General features: G+C 37.8%; 1 protein-coding gene and 1 pseudogene across 1 annotated transcript; one reads left to right on the top strand and one right to left on the bottom strand.

Annotated features, from left to right (window-relative positions):
- The first annotated feature begins 497 nt into the window (after window positions 1–497).
- Window positions 498–7,463, top strand: LOC139722437 (uncharacterized; annotated as a pseudogene).
- Window positions 7,464–9,640: 2,177 nt separating this feature from the next.
- LOC139722438 (uncharacterized) lies at window positions 9,641–20,732 on the bottom strand. Its single transcript, XM_071633731.1, has 2 exons — window positions 19,672–20,732; window positions 9,641–14,277 (listed from the first exon to the last, which is right to left on the bottom strand). The coding sequence occupies exons 1-2, from the start codon at window positions 20,500–20,502 to the stop codon at window positions 13,951–13,953; spliced, it is 1,158 nt and encodes a 385-aa protein (XP_071489832.1). The 5' UTR covers window positions 20,503–20,732; the 3' UTR covers window positions 9,641–13,950.
- Window positions 20,733–22,213: the final 1,481 nt, after the last annotated feature.

Here is a 22,213-nt window from a genome sequence, read left to right as displayed (position 1 = left end):
TTTCGTCAAACTTGGCAGGTAGCATCCCTAGGGGGTCAGGATCTCAATTTATCAAAATGGGCACCATGCCCCACCCAGAGGGCCCCAGGGGGCCCCAATCCCCCAAATTAAGGAATCTTAAAAAAATTTGGGCCCTTATTGTACATTTTCATCTTCTACTTGAGAATGCCTGGTCAAATTTTAGTAGAGCTGTGAATAATTTAGATTAGTGACTGCGTGAAAGGTAAACTTGCGATACTCAGGTGAGCGCTAGACCCGCGGGTCTCTTGTAAGTTTCTAATTACCTTTATGTCTAATTCACATTTGAGCTAAACCCACTTTGGCTAATATCCACTTAGGCAACTTATCACTCTGTTGAATAGGCCTAACCATTTAGGCAAAGTTTCATTATGGGGGGTTGAGTGATGCCGAATATCCTCGGCCACGGAGTAAAGGACTGAGCAGGGAAAGGGTTTGGGAGGTTCCAACATGAAGGATAGACTAAATAAGCGGGGGGGGGGGGATGTAGGACCTGTTTTTTTTTGCTGCCAGTTAACCACAAAAAATGTTTTCAAACAATACCACAGAGGTACATCCTCATTACTTGAATGAAAACTTTAGGCGATTTGAACCTTTACTCAGAGTATGAACCATATTTCGTTTTTTTATTTTGCGAGCAAGTGAGGCAAGCCAGCTGAAAATTCCACCTTCTAGCTATAAAAAAAAAAATGTTACTTGTCCTCAAAGTACACTCAAGCAATGTAGATAGCTATATAGACATATCTGTACTTAGTTTCTCTTGACATAACAGCTGTCATCCACACAACACTTGTTCACCTTAGTTTGTGTTTATTATTGTGTTTATCTATATCTGAACTTAATTTCTTTTGACATAGCAGCTGTCATCCACAGAACACTTGTTCACCTTAGTTTGTGTTCATTTATCATCCATTTGGTGTCTATTTTTGTCATTTCTTGATTGTACAGAGTCGATGAAGGCCAGGGGCCGAAAGCTTGTATAAAATAAAGAAAGGAATTAAGCGCTACGTCAGTTCCCTTATCTCATTCTTTCGCATATATATTACTTTGATTTCGAAATACACATTTCTGTGTGATTTGGTAGAATAACTTGGCAACATAGGCCTACATGTATAATCATCTAATTTTTACAAGCACCTCCATGATTATTAGATTAATGTCTAATTAACACTTTTTTGTTGTTTATTGTAGGTTTATCAAGATGGATTTGTGTGCATTTATGGAGGAAAGAGGCATGGACAGAAGTGTTATAGAACGGATGAGAGAAGAAAAGGTGAGATCAATTTTTGAAATAGTTGGGGGGGGGGGGCACTGTCATTACAAGTTGGACACCATGCTCGTACATGAACTTTCAAAATGGACCCTAAACAAGTAATTAGACTTCATCTCAGAATACCCAAACAAGTATTAATTTTGTCAGGTTTTTCCCACTCTAAACAAGTAAATTAGCTGTTGTAAAAGTATACCCTTTTCCCCGATTTTGTCAAGTTTGATATCCTTTTCACTGTATGCGCATACATCATCTGTGAAACACAACCCCTTTTATGTTCTTTTCTGTACGAGCATGGTGTCCGCCTTGTAATGGAAGTGCCCCCCCCCCCCCCCCGGGGGGGGGGGGGGATAGTGTCCTAAGGCTTGTATAGGGGCAGTTATTATGAGAGTGGTATGATATATCTTATCCATGAAATAAACATGAAACATTTGCATTTGTATAGCCAGGGCTCCACACTAACTCTTTTGGTTAGAGGTCCAGACATCCCAGGCTCCCCTTGTATTGGGCTCTGTATTGAAATTGTTCACTTTTGGGCTTCCAGACCTGAATTTTAGGCGCCCATGTGTTCCGGGTGCCTGCTGATATCAAGCCGTGGTATAGCTAAGGAAATCGTAAAGCATAAAGGTAAAGCTTTTTATGCCTCCGCCACGAAGTGGTGCCGGAGGGCATTATGTTTTCGGGTTGTCCGTCCGTCCGTCCGTCCGTCCGTACATCCGTCCACATTCGTTTACGTGAGGAACTTGAGTAATTGTATCCCCCGAACAGAGTTCGGAGGATACTATGGATTTGGCCTCGTTGTGCCGCCGTCTCCGCCGCAGAGATTTTCTTGTGAGCGCTCTACCGGCTGCAGTTCTTTTCGGATCATCTTCAAATTTGGCATATAGGTGTATCATGGTAAAACAAAGAAGCCTATTGTTTTTGGTGGTGGCGCCCTTGCTTGTTCCGTCTTTATACATGAAAAGGTAAATTTTTCAGGGTCTGCTTTTGTGCACAATACTGGCCATGTTTCTTATCCGATTTTTTTCAAATTTGGTATGTAAATGTGTCATAGTCAAGTCTACACACCTATAGGGCTCACACCCATAAATATTTCCCCATAGGGATGTGTGTTAAAAATCAAATTTCAAAAAATTCTGTAAAACAGCTGGGAGAAATGAGGTGTTTCAGCTTAAACCTGGATAAGTTAGATATACCCTTTCATCCATCAAATTCTCAGGGTGGATAATTCAGTTCAAATTCTGTCCAGGGGTCCGCAAAGCCAGACTACGAGTTCTTATCACTCAAAAAATCACCCATTTTCCGTACACGTACCCAATGAAATATAGTCCCCTCAAATTCCACCAGAAAATCTTTCATCTTCCAACCAAAATGCAACTTGTAGAGGAATTCATACTCAATATCTACAGCTATTCAGTTTTTTGCCAAACTACATCATTGATTTTTAATCAATTTTTTCTTCATTTATTTTGGTATCTTTGGTACGAATTTGTGAAGGGGCCTGGGGGCATTCCCTTGTATTTACGGGTGTGAGCCCTATACCTATTGGTAATGCTGCCCCCACTGTTCTACCTTTTACAGGGTCAAAGGTCACCCTGATCAGGTCAGATTTGGAAAAGTGCTTATTTATGCAATAACTTGATTATTACTCAATGGATTTTATTTAGACTTGCTAAGGAGGCGTGTGGGTGGTCATTCTACATGTAGGACACAACAGTTTGTGGTGAGGGCGCCCCTCAGTGTTCCGACTTGGATGCCATATCACATTTTCTTATGTGTGTTCTATCAGCCACATTTCTTGTCCGATTTTCTTCAAATTTGGCATGTAGGTGCATTATGGTGAAATGAAGACACCTATTGTTTTAGTGGTGGCGCCCTCGCTTGTTCCGTCTCTATACACCAAAAGGTAAATATTTCAGGGTCTGCTTGTGTGCGCGATCCTGACTGTGTTTCTTGACCGATTTTTTCAAATTTGGTATGTACATGGTAAATGTGTCATAGTCAATTCTACACACCTATACCTATTGGTAATGCTGCCCCCACTGTTCTGCTTTTACAGGGACAAAGGTCACCCTGTTCAGGTCAAAATTTGCAAAAGTGCTTATTTATGCAATAACTTGATTATTACCCAATGGATTTTATTCAGACTTGTAAAGGAGGTGTATGGGTGGTCATTCAACATGTAGGACACAACAGTTTGTGGTGAGGGCGCCCTCAGTGTTACGACTTGGATGCCAGATCACATTTCTTGTATGTGCTCTATCAGCCACATTTCTTGTCCGATTTTCTTCAAATTTGGCAGAAGGTGCATTATGGTGCATTATGAAGAAATGAGGACAATATGGATTTGGCCTCGTTGCGCCGCCGCGTCCGCCGCAGAGATTTTCTTGTGAGCGCTCTGCTGGCTGCAGTTCTTCTTAGATCATCTTCAAATTTGGCATGAAGGTGTATTATGGTAAAACAAAGACGCCTTGTAGGAAGCGGGTCCGGCAGCAGCTCCTAGACCACATATACACCAGAGACTGTGTTGTACTGCAATCAGGGGTACTACACACCTACTACAGTGATCACGACCCAGTGTATTTGAAGACTCCTACTAATAACCTGTAGTGGCACAAGGTAAATTCTGTGACAACAACTGAAAAATACCCAAAGTGCAAACATTGGTTCCCAGTTGCCACATTATTCAACAGTTTAGCCTAAAAAAATCATCCAAATGGGGTATGGGGGGTGGGTTCGGGGGATACATGTGCTCGATCGGGTCCCCCGGCCGAGTGCTCTAGTTTTGGCTGGATTTTTACCAAACCTGGTCCAAGTATAAATTATGATGGGGCAATTACTTGATTAGATTTTGGGTGAAATCGGCTAATGGCCAAAGGTCAAAGTTCAAAGTCAAATCATGAAATTTATCCGTCAATGCAATAACTTAAGACTGGAAAGAACAAATTTCCCCAAACCTGGTCCAAAATGATGAAGTGTGATAGGGTAATCACTTGATTAGATATTGAGTGAACTAGGCCAGAGGTCAAATTTCAGAGGTCTAGTGAAATGCTCAAATTTCACCCATTTTCCATATGTTTAAAGTGGCTCCGTGTACTGTCCTGAAACTTGGCATATAATCACCAGATAATGATTATTTGCCCACTACATTAACTTGTGGTCTCACATTGGCAGTATGTACTGCACCTTATGGGAGAAAAAATGTGATACTGCGGAGGCATACCAGTCGCCCTAGCGACATTTCTGGTTTGATGTTTCAATTTTATAATATGTTTCTTTGAATACATAGTTTGAATGCATTTCTTGAGACAGTGTGTAGTTATTAACCGGTATACATGCAGCAATCAAGTAAATATAAAAGACAGCACTCGACAAATCTTGCCCACCTTTGTCAGTGACGTTCATTTTGCACATGGTTAACATGGAATGCTTCTACGTTTTGGCCTTTCCTCAATTAGCCTTGTGCTCTTTTTTGCTGAAAAAAAATTAACTCTTTTTCATATGTATTCTCTCACCTTCTTGTTATTTACAGATTGATGCTTCCATTCTGCTATTGATGGATGAGGATGAGCTCAAGAAGTTTGTGCCACTATTGGGGGATAGACTAGCACTGCGCAAATTTTCAGAAGAAAGCACTCAGAAAGTGTCTACCAGCTCATCAAAGTCTTCCAAAAAAGACTCGCTTCTTTGTAAACTTAGACAGAAATTGGGGATGAAAAGAGATAGGGAGGTTGCTGAAAATAGTAGTGGGTATGAAGATTCTGCAAGTTGTTCCTATGGGAGAGCTCATAAAATGCTAGGGAACAAAAATGCTGAAAGATTGGACAGAAGAATAGATGTCGGATGGATGGACTTTGATCATATGTTAGGCAGATACAGGCAGGTACGTAAGACGAACGGAGGAGGCATCAGATCTCTGTCTGTGTCTAAGCTATGCAAGCCTGCTGAACTGCTACAAATTGTAGAAGACCTCTTCTTCCCGGATGGCATTTCAGCTAAAGGGGAAAAAGAAAACTTTGAATGCTCCTTGGTGGACTTTCGACAGCAGCCTCTTGAAGGAGATGTTGGACAACTCTACAGCAGATCAAAAATGCCAACCCTTAGGTTTTACCTGCGCACAGTGTCCAAAGTACAGGAGCATGGCAAATCTAAGGGCAAGTCAAAGGGCAAGTCAAAGGTCAAGAAGAGGAGGACGGTTCATGTGAGGGATCATGGATATGATACAAGTAGTAGTGAAGCTGATTTGCCTGAAATTTCGCTAAATTCTGGTGAACATTCTACAAGCACCCACTCTTCATCTTCATCTGTATGTTGTCTGGAAGATGACATCACCAAGTCCAGCACCTTATTTTCGGATTGAAGGAACTTGCAGACTCACCAACTATTTCATTTGGGCCATCGCACTCTACTCCGGTGCAGGAACAGCTCGATGTCACGATTAGGGACCCAGTTAACTCATTGCCAGCTGAACAGATATTGGCTGAAGTCATTACTGATGAGCCAACTGTATATGTAGAGCTGGTTGAAGAACAGACAAATGACTTTCCAACTAACCAAACACAATTTGAAGTTCTCCTCATTCGAAGAAGTTGTTTAATAACAGATATGATGAATGCTTTTTCGGACGAAAGCATACTGAAGGCTAATACTGTTGTCCATATGATTCTACAAAATGGGGATCTAGAGAAGGGCCAGGGTAACGGAGTATATAAGGATGCTATAACCCAATTTTGGGACGAGGTGTATGAACAGATGACAAGTGGAGACTCTTCAAGGATACCTGTCTTGAGACATGATTATGGGGAGAAGGAATGGCAGGCACTAGGACGCATCATCACAAAAGGCTGGTTGGACCACAAGTACTTTCCATCAGGTTGGCACAAGACTTTATGGTTAATGCAATCTGGGGATCCACGTTCTGTAATGGTGACATGGTGGAGGCCTTCCTAAGTTTGCTCCCAGAATCAGAAAAGGAAGTCGTGAAATCAGCACTTAGCAATTTCCCCGAAGACAATGAAGAGCTCATTGACATCCTGAGCTGACCCAGGAAAGCTTAAGTGAAATATATGCTTCACTGTATCCGACATCGAAAAAAGTGATTGACAAGTTGGAGTTCTCAAGGGATCTCTCACCCAATGAGCAGGCGGTATCAACGTACCTGAAGAAGTACTTGCGGTCACTAAACCAAGGCATGCTGAGAAGATTTCTTAGGTTCTGTACAGGATTAGATATTCTCTCTAACTCAGATATCAGGGTTACATTCTGTTCCTTGGATGGTCTCCAGAGGAGGCCCATTGGCCACACTTGTGGTAACGTGATAGAATTGCCATCCACCTATGATAACTACGTAGAGTTTAGACAGGAGTTTAATCACATTCTACATAGTGGTCTATGGGTTATGGATGCTCTTTAAATACTTTTCAAGGAAAGGAGCTATACTCAAGAATGTTGTGCAGAATTACAAACTGCTAGGTTGAATGTGGAAGAGAGTCACATAATCTTGAATGAAATACTCTTTTTATTGTTTCACAAAACCTATCACTGGGTAATATTTGTTTTATAAGGTTTGAATATGATTGACTTTTTTTATCAGACTGCATGGTCATTGTTGATTAAACAGGGTATATTCATATCAGACTCCTTTTTAGGGTTATGGTTACAATTATTTTACCTTTGTCACGGTAATCTGACAGCTCTTCTGTGCTCGGAGACGAAGTGGGGACTATAATTTTACGTGTGACCTGAGAAAGAAGCAGAATCGTATGTATATGGTAATAAAGGCTTTGGAATGATATGTATTTTCAAAGCCTTTGTAGGTTTCATCTTATGGTGATTGAACATACCATTGTTCAAGATCAGCGCTCTAGTTGTGTATTTGGTTTGTGTTGAGGGTTTTGACTGTAACAGTTTGCCAAAGTTAATGTTATAGTGGTTATTTTAAAGGAAGGTTTTACTACCATTTAGGGGTCGAAGTTAAAAGATCAATGCTCATTTTTAATGAAAATATCTACATGTTTATACTGGGTCTAAGTATTACCTCAGAAATGGACTTTAATCTAAGTATCATGGAATGATAAATTACTGGTAAACTTTATTATTTGATCCAAGATTCAAAGTCAAAGGTCACAAAAGTCAATTTACACCAAAAAAAAAATGACACGTTTGGGGGCTATTTCAGTATTGGTGTAATTGCTAGGAATGGCAAGGCTGTTGGCAACATAATTGTTTGTGCAGGTACAGTGTTTTCACAGATGGCGGAGGCCTATGTATCTGTAGTTTTTAATGTACATGTATGACTGTGCACAATTCAACCATAGGAGGGGTTGTCAATAGGATATCTTGAAATATTGATTTATATGCCATTGTTTCATATTTCATGTTTCAAGGGGAATGGTATGTATACGATTTAGTAATAAAGGCTTTGGAATGATGTGTATTTTTCGAAAGGTTTCGTAGGTTTGATCTTATGGTGATTGCACATACCATTGTTTAAAATCAGCACTCTAGTTGCGTATTTGGTTTGTGTTGATGTTTATATTTTTATCTAAGGTTTTGGCTGTAACAGTTTGCCATAGTTAATGTTATATTGGTTATTTTAGAGGAAGGTTTTATTACCATATAGGGATCAAAGTTAAAAGATCAATGCTCATTTTAATGAAAAGTTTTACAGTTTTATACTGGGTCTAAGTACTACCTCAGAAATGGACTTTGCTTTAAGTATCATGGAATGATATATTACTGGTAAACTTTATTCTTTGATCCAAGATTCAAAATCAAAGGTCACAGAAGTCAATTTACACCAATAGATATGACACATTTTGGGGTTATTTCAGTATTGGTGTAATTGTTAGGGATGGCAAGGTTCTTGGCAACACATACAGTTGGCAGCAAAATTAATCAACCCCCTCACGTTTTATACATTATCAACACTATAAATTGTGTTGGAATTAAGAAACAGTTTTCCAGTTATCATAAAACCTATCACATTGTATATCAATAGAAAGGATAATGTATTGCCTTTACTTTCCACCCGTTATGTAATTGTGATCACCCATGCATGAAGAAATATGATCCATTATGTAAAATAATGTATATTTTCTTACCTTTGTGTGATTATTGAAGCGTAACTTGCAAACCACCAATGATCACAAATGATTTTGTATGTTTTCTGAGAGATGTGACAATACCCTTTAATTTAATACACAATTCTAGTATCTGCAGTTGTTTCTATTTCTTTCATGAAGAAATAAAAAATAAAATTTTGATGAAAATATAATCTGTGTACAAAAGTCAACGGGGCAACAAAAATGAAACAGTTTTTCTTTGAAAAATGTCTATAAATATAGTAATACCTACCAAAATATTTGAAATTAGACATCAAATTATACAATATCATGTCAGCTTTCAAGAAAATGACTTATGAGCCTATATTCAAGGGCTGGCTTGCAAGTAACGCTCCAATAATCACACAAATCCAAGAAAATGTACATAAGTTTGCAAAATATATCATTTTTTCACCCATGAATGATCTCAATTGGATAGCATGTGGAAAACAAAGATTATGTTTCCCTTACATATGCAGAGATGCCAACCGTTACGGAATATGCATGATGTGTATTTCCATATGAATTCAAGGCTTTCATCACCAGTTCATTGATGTTAGTATGGTCATTGTTGTTACGCATCTTTCACTATTGTTCAGCAGTTGAGCTATTTATATTTTAATTTTGACCTCATGCATATTACGTAATGGTTGGCATCTCTGCATACGACATACAATTCACTGCGTTTTATGATGTCTTGTTATGAATATTTCATACTTTACAGCACAATTTGTAGTGCTATTTTATGCCCAAAATGTGAAAGGGGTTGAATAATTTTGCTGCCAACTGTATGTACGTGCAGGTACAGTGTTTTCGCAGAAGGCGAAGGCCTATGTATCTGTAGTTTTTAATGTACATGCATGACTGTGCACAATTCAACCATAGGAGGGGTTGTCAATAGGATATCTTGAAAAATTAATGATTTATATGCCAATGTCTTATATTTCATGTTTCAAGCAGAATGGTACGTGCCTATGTATACGATTTGGTAATAAAGGCTTTGGAATGATGTGTATTTTTCGAAAGGTTTCGTAGGTTTGATCTTATGGTGATTGCACATACCATTGTTTAAAATCAGCACTCTAGTTGCGTATTTGGTATGTGTTGATGTTTATATTTTTATGCCTCCGCCACGTAGTGGTGCCGGAGGCATTATGTTTTCGGGTTGTCCGTCCGTCCGTCCGTACGTCCGTACGTACGTCCGTACGTCCGTACGTACGTCCGTACGTCTGTACGTACGTCCGTCCGCTTTCGTTTACGCGATAACTTGAGTAATATTTACTGGAATTTCACCAAACTTGGTCCAAGTATGAAGTATGATGGGGCAATGATTTGATTAGATTTTAGGTGAAATCGGCTAAAGGTCAAAGGTCAAAGGTCAAGGTTAAATCATGAAATTTATCCGTTTACGCGATAACTCAAGACTGTATAGAGCAAATTTCACCAAACTTTGTTGGAGGATGATGTATGATGGGACAATTACTTGATTAGTTTTTCAGTGAAATCGGACAGAGGTCAAAGGTCAAAGATCAAGGTCAAATCCTAAAATTTATCTGTTTACGTGATAACTCAAAACTGGATGAAGCAGCTTTCACCAAACTTGGTCCAAGGATGATGTATGATAGGACAATTAGTTTAGTAGATTTTAGTGACATTGACAAGAGGTCAAAGGTCAAAAGGTCAAGGTCAAATGCTAAAAATGTTGCTATTTCCCCCATATCTATGCAATGCCTGCAGTTATTTTCTTGAAACTTAGTGTAGACATGTACTACTGCATAAAGATTCTCCAGAGAGAGTTTCATGTCATAAGGTCAAAGGTCAAAAGGTCAAAGGTTAGGTGAAAATGTTGCAATATCACTTTTCTCACAAATGGTTCAATGTATCTTCATTGAACTTGGTACATATGCATGTACTGACTGGCAGGGATTATCTAGGGAATTTAGGGGTCATGGGTCAATAGTCAGGGGTCAAAGGTCAAGGTCAACTTCTCAAAATGTTACTACAGTATTTCCCTCATATACGCCTGTACTAGTATATGCAATGATTGCATTACTAGTTTTAAAATTTAATATATGTACATGTATTACTTAATGGAGATTCTCTTGGAAATTTCCAGCCAGAAGGTCAAAGGTCAACGGTTAGGTTTAAATGAAAAAAATATATATATTTTGTACTGGTAATTACACTCTTTCTTTATATTTTGAAAATCATACTCAATGCATAAACTTTTAATAAGGTCGGTCAGAAGTCAAGTAAAAATTTCCAATTCCCCAAATATGTGTACCTGCACTCTTTAATAGACAATTATAGCAAACCCAGTTCGTGGAAAGTGAACATTCAAGATATTTCTGATAAACCTGTTATTTCGATATTTTGCCAGTTATGTAAAACTGTCATCACACATTGTGAAGACATTGAACTATACACCTATTGGGAGAATCATGCATTATGGCGGAGGCATCAGTCGCCGTAGCGACATTTCTAGTTATCTAAGGTTTTGGCTGTAACAGTTTGCCATAGTTAATGTTATATTGGTTGTTTTAGAGGAAGGTTTTATTACCATATAGGCTGCCAACTCTATGTACGTGCAGGTACAGTGTTTTCGCAGAAGGCGGAGGCCTATGTATCTGTAGTTTTTAATGTACATGTATGACTGTGCACAATTCAACCATAGGAGGGGTTGTCAATAGGATATCTTGAAAAATTAATGATTTATATGCCAATGTCTTATATTTCATGTTTCAAGCAGAATGGTACGTGCCTATGTATACGATTTGGTAATAAAGGCTTTGGAATGATGTGTATTTTTTGAAAGGTTTCGTAGGTTTGATCTTATGGTGATTGCACATACCATTGTTTAAAATCAGCACTCTAGTTGCGTATTTGGTTTGTGTTGATGTTTATATTTTTATCTAAGGTTTTGGCTGTAACAGTTTGCCATAGTTAATGTTATATTGGTTGTTTTAGAGGAAGGTTTTATTACCATATAGGCTGCCAACTCTGTGTACGTGCAGGTACAGTGTTTTCGCAGAAGGCGGAGGCCTATGTATCTGTAGTTTTTAATGTACATGTATGACTGTGCACAATTCAACCATAGAAGGGTTGTCAATAGGATATCTTGAAAATTAATGATTTATATGCCAATGTCTCAGTATCAAAAGAATAATCTAAAATACAAAAAAGTGTAATGATCCAGTCATCCATTGTTGAAGTAATGATATAATTTTTTATGTGGTAACTTTGCAAACACACATAAAGAATCATTTCACACAGACTCTTTGCATACTTTACCATCAGAGCGAGGATTTATTTAATATGATGATGGTCAAAGATTTGAAAATATCTGATATGGCTGAGCAACAGTTAGCTGTGTAGCTACAGTAACATGGTCTATCCACACTGTGCAATTCAATTAGTTTTACTGATATAATGTCATAGAGGTTAAAAGGTATGGTCTTGAAAATATAAATATGGCTAATGGAAAGCAATAAAACACTCGAACAGCATGGTTATAAGGCATTTATAAACCCCGAAGAGGATATTTTGTGAACACATGGTCTGACTATTCTGTGTTATTTAATTGTTTGGTTATTTACAGTCAGAAAAAAAACATGAGGGCCTTACATTATATTTTACATTGCTCAAAAAGGTGTGTAAATAGTTGACACACAGTATGCAAGTTACATGTACGTACGTTATTGTATAGTCATATAATATTTGTGTAGCAATTACTGTTCAGGGCGTATATATTCAAGACCAGTGCTTTTAAAGGAAAATTAGAAGCAGCAACACTCATAAGATTAAAGGACATGATTCATCCTCAACAAGTCATTACCATCTTTTAGTGTCCTTTGTTGTTTCAGTAGGGTTGTACCAACCATTTCCCACAATATTAGTGTAAGCGGTAAAATGTGTTCATAAAACATCTACATGTAGTTTATACAGTGGAAACTCGGTAAAAAGAGATCTGATATAACAAAACTCCTGATAAAAAAGATGTAAAAATTCGGTCCCAGCTCTCTATAACTTATTGTTTAATAAACCTGCTATATAAACTAGATTACTGCTATAACAAGGTACATGTATTTTTGATGGTCCCTAGCACCTCGTTATACTGAGTTTCCATTGTATACACATGTATTTAAAGCAGAAAAATAAAAAACAATTAATAATATTTCTCCGGGACTGTCTTATATAAGTTTGGGTGAGATATGAGGACTCAAATATAAGCATATGTACATGAACTTGCCACAATCAAAACACTTCAAATAAAACATTTTCATTCAGCTTGTTATGTCATTAACTGTCGTTCATATTTAACACCGAATAAACAAGAACACTCCCGTCTCAGTAAAGTATATTTTTATTGTAAGATAGTAGCCTTTGAAAGAAATTAATTCAAGAACTCAGGATAATGAACAAATAGCATTACCGTAAAAAACGTAAGCATCAGTTTGGCATTGTGATATGATATCACTTTTTATCAAAGTTATTATAAAGTCCTTTATACAAATATAGGAACACTTATTGCTACCCTCTGTTATTCATGAAGAAATAGAAATATGGATAATACTAAACACAACAAAAAATGTTTACCCCCAAATGAAAGTAGCATAACTTTTGAACGGTGTTTAGTAACAAAATTTGCAGATAGTCTTAATAAACTCTTCTCAAAGCATGTGTGCAAAAATGAGCATGATTTTAATTGTAACGCCTGAATGGTCACACATGAAACAAAAAAATACCACTTTTTTAAAATCACATATGAATCCATTTTGGGGATAAAAACTGAACAAATAATGGGTAAAACCTATACTTGGATGGATGTGTATTAGTGTCTTTTTGTTATGTTATCAATTATCACACTCTATCCTACTAATCTAGGCACTTTTTACGATCCGATTGCAAAATTGACTTTTTTTTTTGGCGAAAAATGCACTTCCCAATATTTTCACGAAAATCAAGCTTAACCCACCAAAAGGCGTTAAAAAGAGTTGCTTTCCTTGAAAATATGTCCATCCATGCGCAAAACTAATGGTCAGATGAATAGGAGTCTGAAGATTGGTATAAAAGCAAAATTTTTACTTTTATTGTACACGAGAACCATAATTTTAATAATTTTTGGTACATATGGTGCTCGTAAAAATACCCTTGTGACTTTTAAAAAGTGACATTTTTTCTTGACCATTGTTCATTCATGAATATAGGATTATGCTGATTTTTACACATACGATAACAATATAGTTGATTAATATCACCTGCAAATTTTGTTACTTGACACTTCCCCGTTAAAAAGTTATGTCACTTTCCTTAGGGGGTAAAAACTTTTTTGTTGTGTTTATATGCAGATCATTTTAAGCAATGTGGTGAATATGTGAATTAAAAATAACCGGATCAGACGCTTCAGTCTTCTAGTCTTCTTTGAAGAGAGAAAAGATGTCATTATGGGGAAAGATATGAATAAGTCTTGGTTGCTGATCCAAGCACTGTAGAAAAATATCTACTTGTGTTTTTCATCTAATATCAAAATACACATGCAATTAATGCAAAATACTCTGATTAAATCATCCTCAGCAAGTGCATTCTCAAAGTATGATATAGGTTCAGTCCTTCTTCGCTATTCTGCGGTACAGGTAGTTGTTCTTCAGTCATCAGGATCGAGCAAAGGTCAAATATGTCTCTGTCACAAGGGTACTGACTTTTGAAAGTACATTCTTCCTCGCATACTTCAACCTCATCGTTTTCCAACGGGACAAGAAAATCCTGTGTTCCATACACCTGGGGTGTCCTGTACATCACGTTGGGGCGACCAAATGGTCCACACTGGTTCCTTGATTGGCTGATTCTATGAGCGTTCCATTCCTTAGCAACCTTGTCCAGTTCTTCCTGTTCCATATACAAAGAAGAAGAAAATAATAAATATTAGTATTATATATAAATATTTGATAAAAATATACTTTTTCATTTCTTTAAGGATTTATCGCTAACATATTTTAAGAGATTTCAGCTGACAAGTATCGTCAGTTATGGAGTGGGTTATCCATGGTGAAGTACTGAGAAAATATCAAAACCCTCCAATGGCGTAGGTAGGATTTCATTTCAGGGGGGCGGTAAGGATGAGCACGCGAAGCGTGCAAATTACATACCGCGCGCGCCCTAGGGGGAGGTTGCAGGGAGGGGGGGGGGGGTTAACTCTCGCGTTTTTATATTAAGCAACGTAATGATAATAATCATAATCACAATAATAATAATAATAATAATTATAGTAATGATAACAACAACTGGATTTTATGGCGTCTTTTCCAGATAGACCAGGAGCTGGCTGCTGGTCAATTTACCCCATCAAGCCCAAAAGGTTTGACCCCTCAAAGTTACTGGGGCCACCCCCCTCATTACAAAACTGGGCGTCAGCCTGATACCTGAGGGCGGGGTCGTCCCCCAGGGACCCCCCCCCCCCCCCCCAAAATGGCCCCCGGCGGGTGTAATTTACCCCATGGAGCCCATGGACCAAACCTGGTCTAAAAGAATGGCCTAGGGGTGTACATAATAAAAATATAAAAACTGACAAAATATCTGGTCGGGAAAGGGGTTGCCAGACCCTCCCCCCCTGGGCCCCCCCTGGCGGGTGTAATTTACCCCACGCAGCCCATGCACCAAACTTGGTCCAATGAAAGTATTATGGGTGCATGTACACAATGAAAATATAAAAACTGACACGATATCTGGTTGGGAAAGGGGTTGCCAGATCCCCTCACCCCCCCCCCCCCCCCCCCCACCACCGCCCATTACACCCCTTCGTGGGTTTAATTTAGCCAACAGCACCCATGGTTCAAATTTGGCTGGGGGAAAGTAGGCCCCATTATGGGTGTGCAAAAAATAAAGATAAAAGCTGACAAAATATCTCACAAAGAGTAATCAAACATATCCCCTACCTTTGCTACCCCCCCCCCCCCCCCCCCCCCCATTTTTTAGGGTGAAGGGCCTATACGGTTTGGAGAGGTATAAATGAGTGTGTCATAAAAAGTAATGGAACTTCTTGAATTAAGATGAAGTTATGACAACAGAAGCATTGTGTGTGACATATATCCACATGCCCCATCCCACTCCCTCCCCCAAAAGAATGGAGTTATCGATATCCACACTAGAAACATACTCAGACAGTGCAGACCTTTGCCTAGCAGCTCATTTCCACCCATCCACACAAGTCATGATAAAAACTGCCAAATTTCCCATATAAAAGCCTTTTGCTTTTAAATGCCATCAACTTCCAGCTGTGTGGTAGTGCATTATACCTTGAGCACATGCCTTTACCTTATAGTGTGCATGTATGCAAACCTCAAATTCATGCAGCTTGAACTCCCAATTCCATTGATCTTATCTGCCGTAAGATAAAAATCATCAAAATTTCATAAAGATTCCCGGATCACTACCAAAATTTATATTTATCATCTGTTTTTAAAATGTAATTGTGTTATTATCATCTTTTTATACAAGTTTCATCCAAATGTGTTCTCAACCTTTCAAGTTGTTTTGCATACAAACAATACTGTAATGCAGACAATACTAAATAAAGTAACATAAAACCTCAAGTGGCAGAAATAATCACAACTGTATCCAACATCCTACAGTTCAACTGTGTTACCATGCATGTGGAGCAAGCTCATGTACAACAGTACAAGAAACTGTATACCTGTGATACAAAATTGTACATGCAGTGGGTGCATAGGCCATAGTGTGGTTAATTGCATGCATATATTTGTATGTTGTATACATTTTACTTGTTGCATGCAATTATACATTTCGAAGATTGGCAACATGTGTATCATCAGTCTGCAAACAATAAAAAGGCGGTGTTTTCCTGACCTTGGTAAGTGAACTGGGCTTTCCTATTGTAGGTACTATACTGGTAGGCCCCTATGACAGTAGTACATGTATTTCATCACTGGATGACAATTGGTGTCAGTAACAGAGCAACAAAGAAAGGTCAAGAGTCTAGATCTTGGACTAGATCTAAGTCTCAAATATGCTATGATATGGCTAGATATCTAACGTTAGACCTATATTTCCTATACATGCTATAGCTTGTAGAGTACCTAGTACTATTTGGCGAAACCAAAATGAACTGGAACAGGGGATGGATTATCAGCGAGATGTAGTGTATTATGAGTCATAACTGAAAAACCAATAAATAGAACATCAATGTTCTCAGCCTATATAGGTTTAAGTGTCAAAAGTGTGCATTGCTTTAAATTTGCATAGAACACTTAAACCCTGAATTTGTTAAAGTCACTGCACTTCCTATCATTCATAGCTAGAGTCAAAAAGGCAGAATTATACTACATTTCAATTTCTCTATCTAATAGACAACTTTGACTTTAGGATTAGAAATAGCCTTATTAATAGCTATATGTATCATAAGTGTTGAAGATGCAGATGTTCCAGTGAATGAATACTTGCAGAATTGGGTATGAAGATTAGGCAAATAATCTGAAACTCTCTTTGAATATAGCAAAAGAAATAACAAACTGCCTGACTAAAGTTGCAAATATTGTGATGTCAATAACAGTCTAACAGTACATGCAGCATGTCTACCATGCTAGAAACATGGACAGAGAGCCTTAATGAAGAGCTGTGACCAAATGAAGCCTCAAATTGCTTAAATTGCAAATCAAAACCATTGGTAGTAAGATAATATTTTAAATACCTGCAAAAATATAGGAATCTGTACCAAAGGTCATTAACTTACACCTCTGTTAGAACCAAAGCTATAATTGTGCATTGCTACAGTATTTATGCTCAACTCTGAGTTTGTTTACACTGATGTATGAGGCGAAAGTACATATAAGCTTGCTTTCACTTCAGTTGTTTGTTTTCTATACCTTGTGCAGCTCTCATAGTTTACAGGTATAAACCTCTGTTGGTTGTCAATGAGTCTGCACAAAGACTACTACATGCACCACACTGGCACTGCAGCCTCTTCTGGGAGAGGCTACAACACAGGGACAGTTTGTTATTTCTTTTGCTATATTAAAAGAGAGTTTCAGATTATTTGCCTAATCTTCACACCCAATTCTGCAAGTATTCATTCACTGAAACATCTGCATCTTCAACACTTTACACATATAGCTATTAATAAGGCTATTTCTAATCCTAAAGTCAAAGTTGTCTATTAGATAGAGAAATTGAAATGTAGTATTTTGCCTTTTTGACTCTAGCTATGAATGATAGGAAGTGCAGTGACTTTAACAAATTCAGGGTTTAAGTGTTCTATGCAAATTTAAAGCAATGCACACCTTTGACACTTTAACCTATATAGGCTGAGAACATTGATGTTCTATTTATTGGTTTTTCAGTTATGACTCATGATACACTACATCTCGCTGATATAAATCCATCCCCTGTTCCAGTTCATTTGGTTTCCCCAAATAGTACTAGGTATACTCTACAAGCTATAGCATGTATAGGAAATATAGGTCTAACGTTAGATAACTAGCCATATCATAGCATATTTGAGACTTAGATCTAGTCCAAGATCTAGACTCTTGACCTTTCTTTGTTTGCTCTGTTACTGACACCAATTGTCATCCAGTGATGAAATACATGTACTACTGTCATAGGGGCCTACCAGTATAGTACCTACAATAGGAAAGCCCATCAGTTCACTTACCAAGGTCAGGAAAACACCGCCTTTTTATTGTTTGCAGACTGATGATACACATGTTGCCAATCTTCGAAATGTATAATTGCATGCAACAAGTAAAATGTATACAACATACAAATATATGCATGCAATTAACCACACTATGGCCTATGCACCCACTGCATGTACAATTTTGTATCACAGGTATACAGTTTCTTGTACTGTTGTACATGAGCTTGCTCCACATGCATGGTAACACAGTTGAACTGTAGGATGTTGGATACAGTTGTGATTATTTCTGCCACTTGAGGTTTTATGTTACTTATATATAGTATTGTCTGCATTATTGTTTGTATGCAAAACAACTTGAAAGGTTGAGAACATAATTGGATGAAACTTGTATGAAAAGATGATAATAACACAATTACATTTTAAAAACAGATGATAAATATAAATTTTGGTAGTGATCCGGGAATCTTTATGAAATTTTGATGATTTTTATCTTACGGCAGATAAGATCAATGGAATTGGGAGTTCAAGCTGCATGAATTTGAGGTTTGCATACATGCACACTAAAGGTAAAGGCATGTGCTCTAATAATGCACTACCACACAGCTGGAAGTTGATGGCATTTAAAAGCAAAAGGCTTTTATATGGGAAATTTGGCAGTTTTTAGCATGGGATTGTGTGGATGGGTGGAAATGAGCTGCTTGGCAAAGGTCTGCACTGTCTGAGTATGTTTCTAGTGTAGATATCGATAACTCCATTCTTTTGGGGGAGGGAGTGGGATGGGGCATGTGGATATATGTCACACACAATGCTTCTGTTGTCATAACTTCATCTTAATTCAAGTAGTTCCATTTATTACTTTTTATGACACACTCATTCATACCTCTCCAAACCGTATAGGCCCTTCACACTAAAAAATGGGGGGGGGGGTAGCAAAGGTAGGGGATATGTTTGATTACTCTTTGTGAGATATTTTGTCAGCTTTTATCTTTATTTTTTGCACACCCATAATGGGGCCTACTTTCCCCCAGCCAAATTTGATCCATGGGTGCTGTTGGCTAAATTAAACCCACGAAGGGGTGTAATGGGCGGTGGTGGTGGGGGGGGGGGGGGGGGTGAGGGGATCTGGCAACCCCTTTCCCAACCAGATATCGTGTCAGTTTTTATATTTTCATTGTGTACACCCATAGTACTTTCATTGGACCAAGTTTGGTGCATGGGCTGCGTGGGGTAAATTACACCCGCCAGGGGGGGCCCAGGGGGGAGTTTTGTAATGAGGGGGGTGGCCCCAGTAACTTTGAGGGGTCAAACCTTTTGGGCTTGATGGGGTAAATTGACCAGCAGCCAGCTCCTGGTCTAAGAGGATACAAGGCGCTATTTTCCAGCTATCCCGTGACATAAGATTGATTGTGATTGGTTTAAAAAGGGGCCCTTTTCAAATTTTATGTTTAGTGCACAATGTTGGTAAAAGTTGAGCCATGAAATATAAATTTATTTTATTTTGTTATTTTGGGATGAATGCAGAACATACCTCCATCCAAATATTAAAGGCTTAAGTGAGCTATTGGGATCGCTCGACCTCGACCAACACTTCTAGAGCTCGTTAACAGCATGAACACATATCAATTTACCTGAATTAGATTCATGAAACAAAACTGCAGCAGTGACTTGTCCAGGTGATCTCCAGTAAAGTGACCTTGATCTTTCACTTGTCCAAACATGTTCAGCCAGAACTGTATAGAGTGCTTTCTAAGGACGCCCCACCAACTCTCTATTCTTTGGTTATGCTGGCTCGTTCCTTGCATAAAACTCTTTTCAGACGCAAGTGGGTCGTCACCATTTCTGCGCAGAAATTGTTGCATTTGGCGGACAGTGTTATTCTCTGTTCCAAAATCTGATCGAATGACACGAGGACATCCCATCTCTTTCCTAACCGTTTGCATGTAGTATCCAGCTATTACTCTGGGATTACTGTTTGTCGTGTAAGCTTCTAGCCAAACTACCTTCCTTGAATAGCCATCTACACATCCATTAATGCAGATTCCAAAAGGTTTCAATTTGTCATAGGAGTCTAGATGCCATATAAAGTTTGGTCCCCGTCCTCGATATAAACGCCTTCGTAGCCTTCTACGTGATCGGTATTCAAGACCTATTGGGTCTAACACTCCGAGTAGATGCCGAACAGTTTCTTTGTCAATGTTGATACCATTTTGGATGCATTTCAGGTGCATCCACCGATAACCATGTAAGCTCCCTGAACTCTGAAGTTCCTGTAGAATAAAGCAAGCTACATCTAACTCATCAGTATGGTTTTTACGACGATAAAGACCAAGGTCTCGCAACTTTCTGTTCAGTGTTCGTTTGCTTATCGCTACATTGTGATTGAACAAAAGAGAAGCAATGATTTCGTTGTAGTTATATCCTAAATTAAAGTAATTCCGAACCAAGCCTGCACATTCCATTCAACCACAAGAAGTTCCTCTTCCAAAGGATCGTGAGATACATTGAAAATGTAAAAAGGTATAGCTATAATGCAGCTCCAGATGTCCTGTCCTGCACGCTTGACCGGCCATCAGTAATGGTTATGTATTTGTAACAACGTGATTTTCGTTAATAGAACGTAACATGCAGACTACGGTAATCTGTTTAAACAGATTAGAAGAAATACCGTAATCTGTTTAAACAGATTAGAAGAAATACTGTAATCTGTTTAAACAGATTATGGTATTTCTTCTAATCTGTTATTACAGATTATAATCTGTTATAACAGATTAGTAGAATTACCGTAATCTGTTATAACAGATTATAATCTGTTTAAACAGATTAGAAGAAATACCGTAATCTGTTTAAACAGATTAGTAGAAATACCGTAATCTGTTATAACAGATTATAATCTGTTTAAACAGATTAGAAGAAATACCGTAATCTGTTTAAACAGATTAGTAGAAATACCGTAATCTGTTATAACAGATTATAATCTGTTTAAACAGATTAGTTGAAATAATGTAATCTGTTTAAACAGATTAGAAGAAATACTGTAATCTGTTTAAACAGATTATGGTATTTCTTCTAATCTGTTATTACAGATTATAATCTGTTATAACAGATTAGTAGAATTACCGTAATCTGTTATAACAGATTATAATCTGTTTAAACAGATTAGAAGAAATACCGTAATCTGTTTAAACAGATTAGTAGAAATACCGTAATCTGTTATAACAGATTATAATCTGTTTAAACAGATTAGTTGAAGTAATGTAATCTGTTTAAACAGATTAGAAGAAATACCGTAATCTGTTTAAACAGATTAGTAGAAATACCGTAATCTGTTATAACAGATTATAATCTGTTTAAACAGATTAGAAGAAATACCATAATCTGTTTAAACAGATTAGAAGAAATACCGTAATCTGTTTAAACAGATTAGAAGAAATACCGTAATCTGTTTAAACAGATTAGTAGAAATACCGTAATCTGTTATTACAGATTACAATCTGTTTAAACAGATTAGTAGAAATACCGTAATCTGTTATTACAGATTATAATCTGTTTAAACAGATTAGTAGAAATAGTAGTTTTTTTTTCTCCGTGGCACTAATGGTCTTTCGTATGAAGGCCCGTTTGCACGAGAAGACAGGAGGGGAAAGTTACCGTCAGTGAACAAAACTTCAGAAGAAGATGTTAAAAAAGTATGTGAACACATTGATTCATTTCCTGTTGTTGAATCACATTACTGTCGTGCGTCTTCAAAAAGGAAATATCTGGACCCTTCTTTAAGCGTTTCCAAGATGTACGCAATGTACGAATCGTCTGTATCGAAACCAGTTTCCTTCGCAGTGTATAGAAACATTTTCAATTCCCAATATAATTTGGGATTTCATCATCCGAAGAAAGATGAATGTAACACATGTGCTTCATTCAATAATTCAACTCCGGAAGAAAGGGAAGTTAAAGAGCAGAACTACAAGAAACACATTGCTGAAAAGGAAAGTGCAAGAGAAGAGAAACAAAGAGACAAGGAACGAGCAAAGATCGATCCAATCTTTAGCTCCTTTACTTTTGATCTTCAACAGGTCTTGACTACACCCTATGGCCAGACATCTTCGTTCTATTACAAGCGGAAGATGTCTACGTATAATTTCACTGTATACAACCAGGCTACTGCATGTGGAA

This window comes from Diadema antillarum, unplaced genomic scaffold (genome assembly GCF_040938485.1).
Source record: "Diadema antillarum isolate AM-2024a unplaced genomic scaffold, OU_Dant_1.0 scf00000165, whole genome shotgun sequence".
NCBI classification, from domain to species: domain Eukaryota; kingdom Metazoa; phylum Echinodermata; class Echinoidea; order Diadematoida; family Diadematidae; genus Diadema; species Diadema antillarum.
Note: the sequence above shows the minus strand (reverse complement) of the source record. Positions and strands in the feature narration are given on the sequence as shown.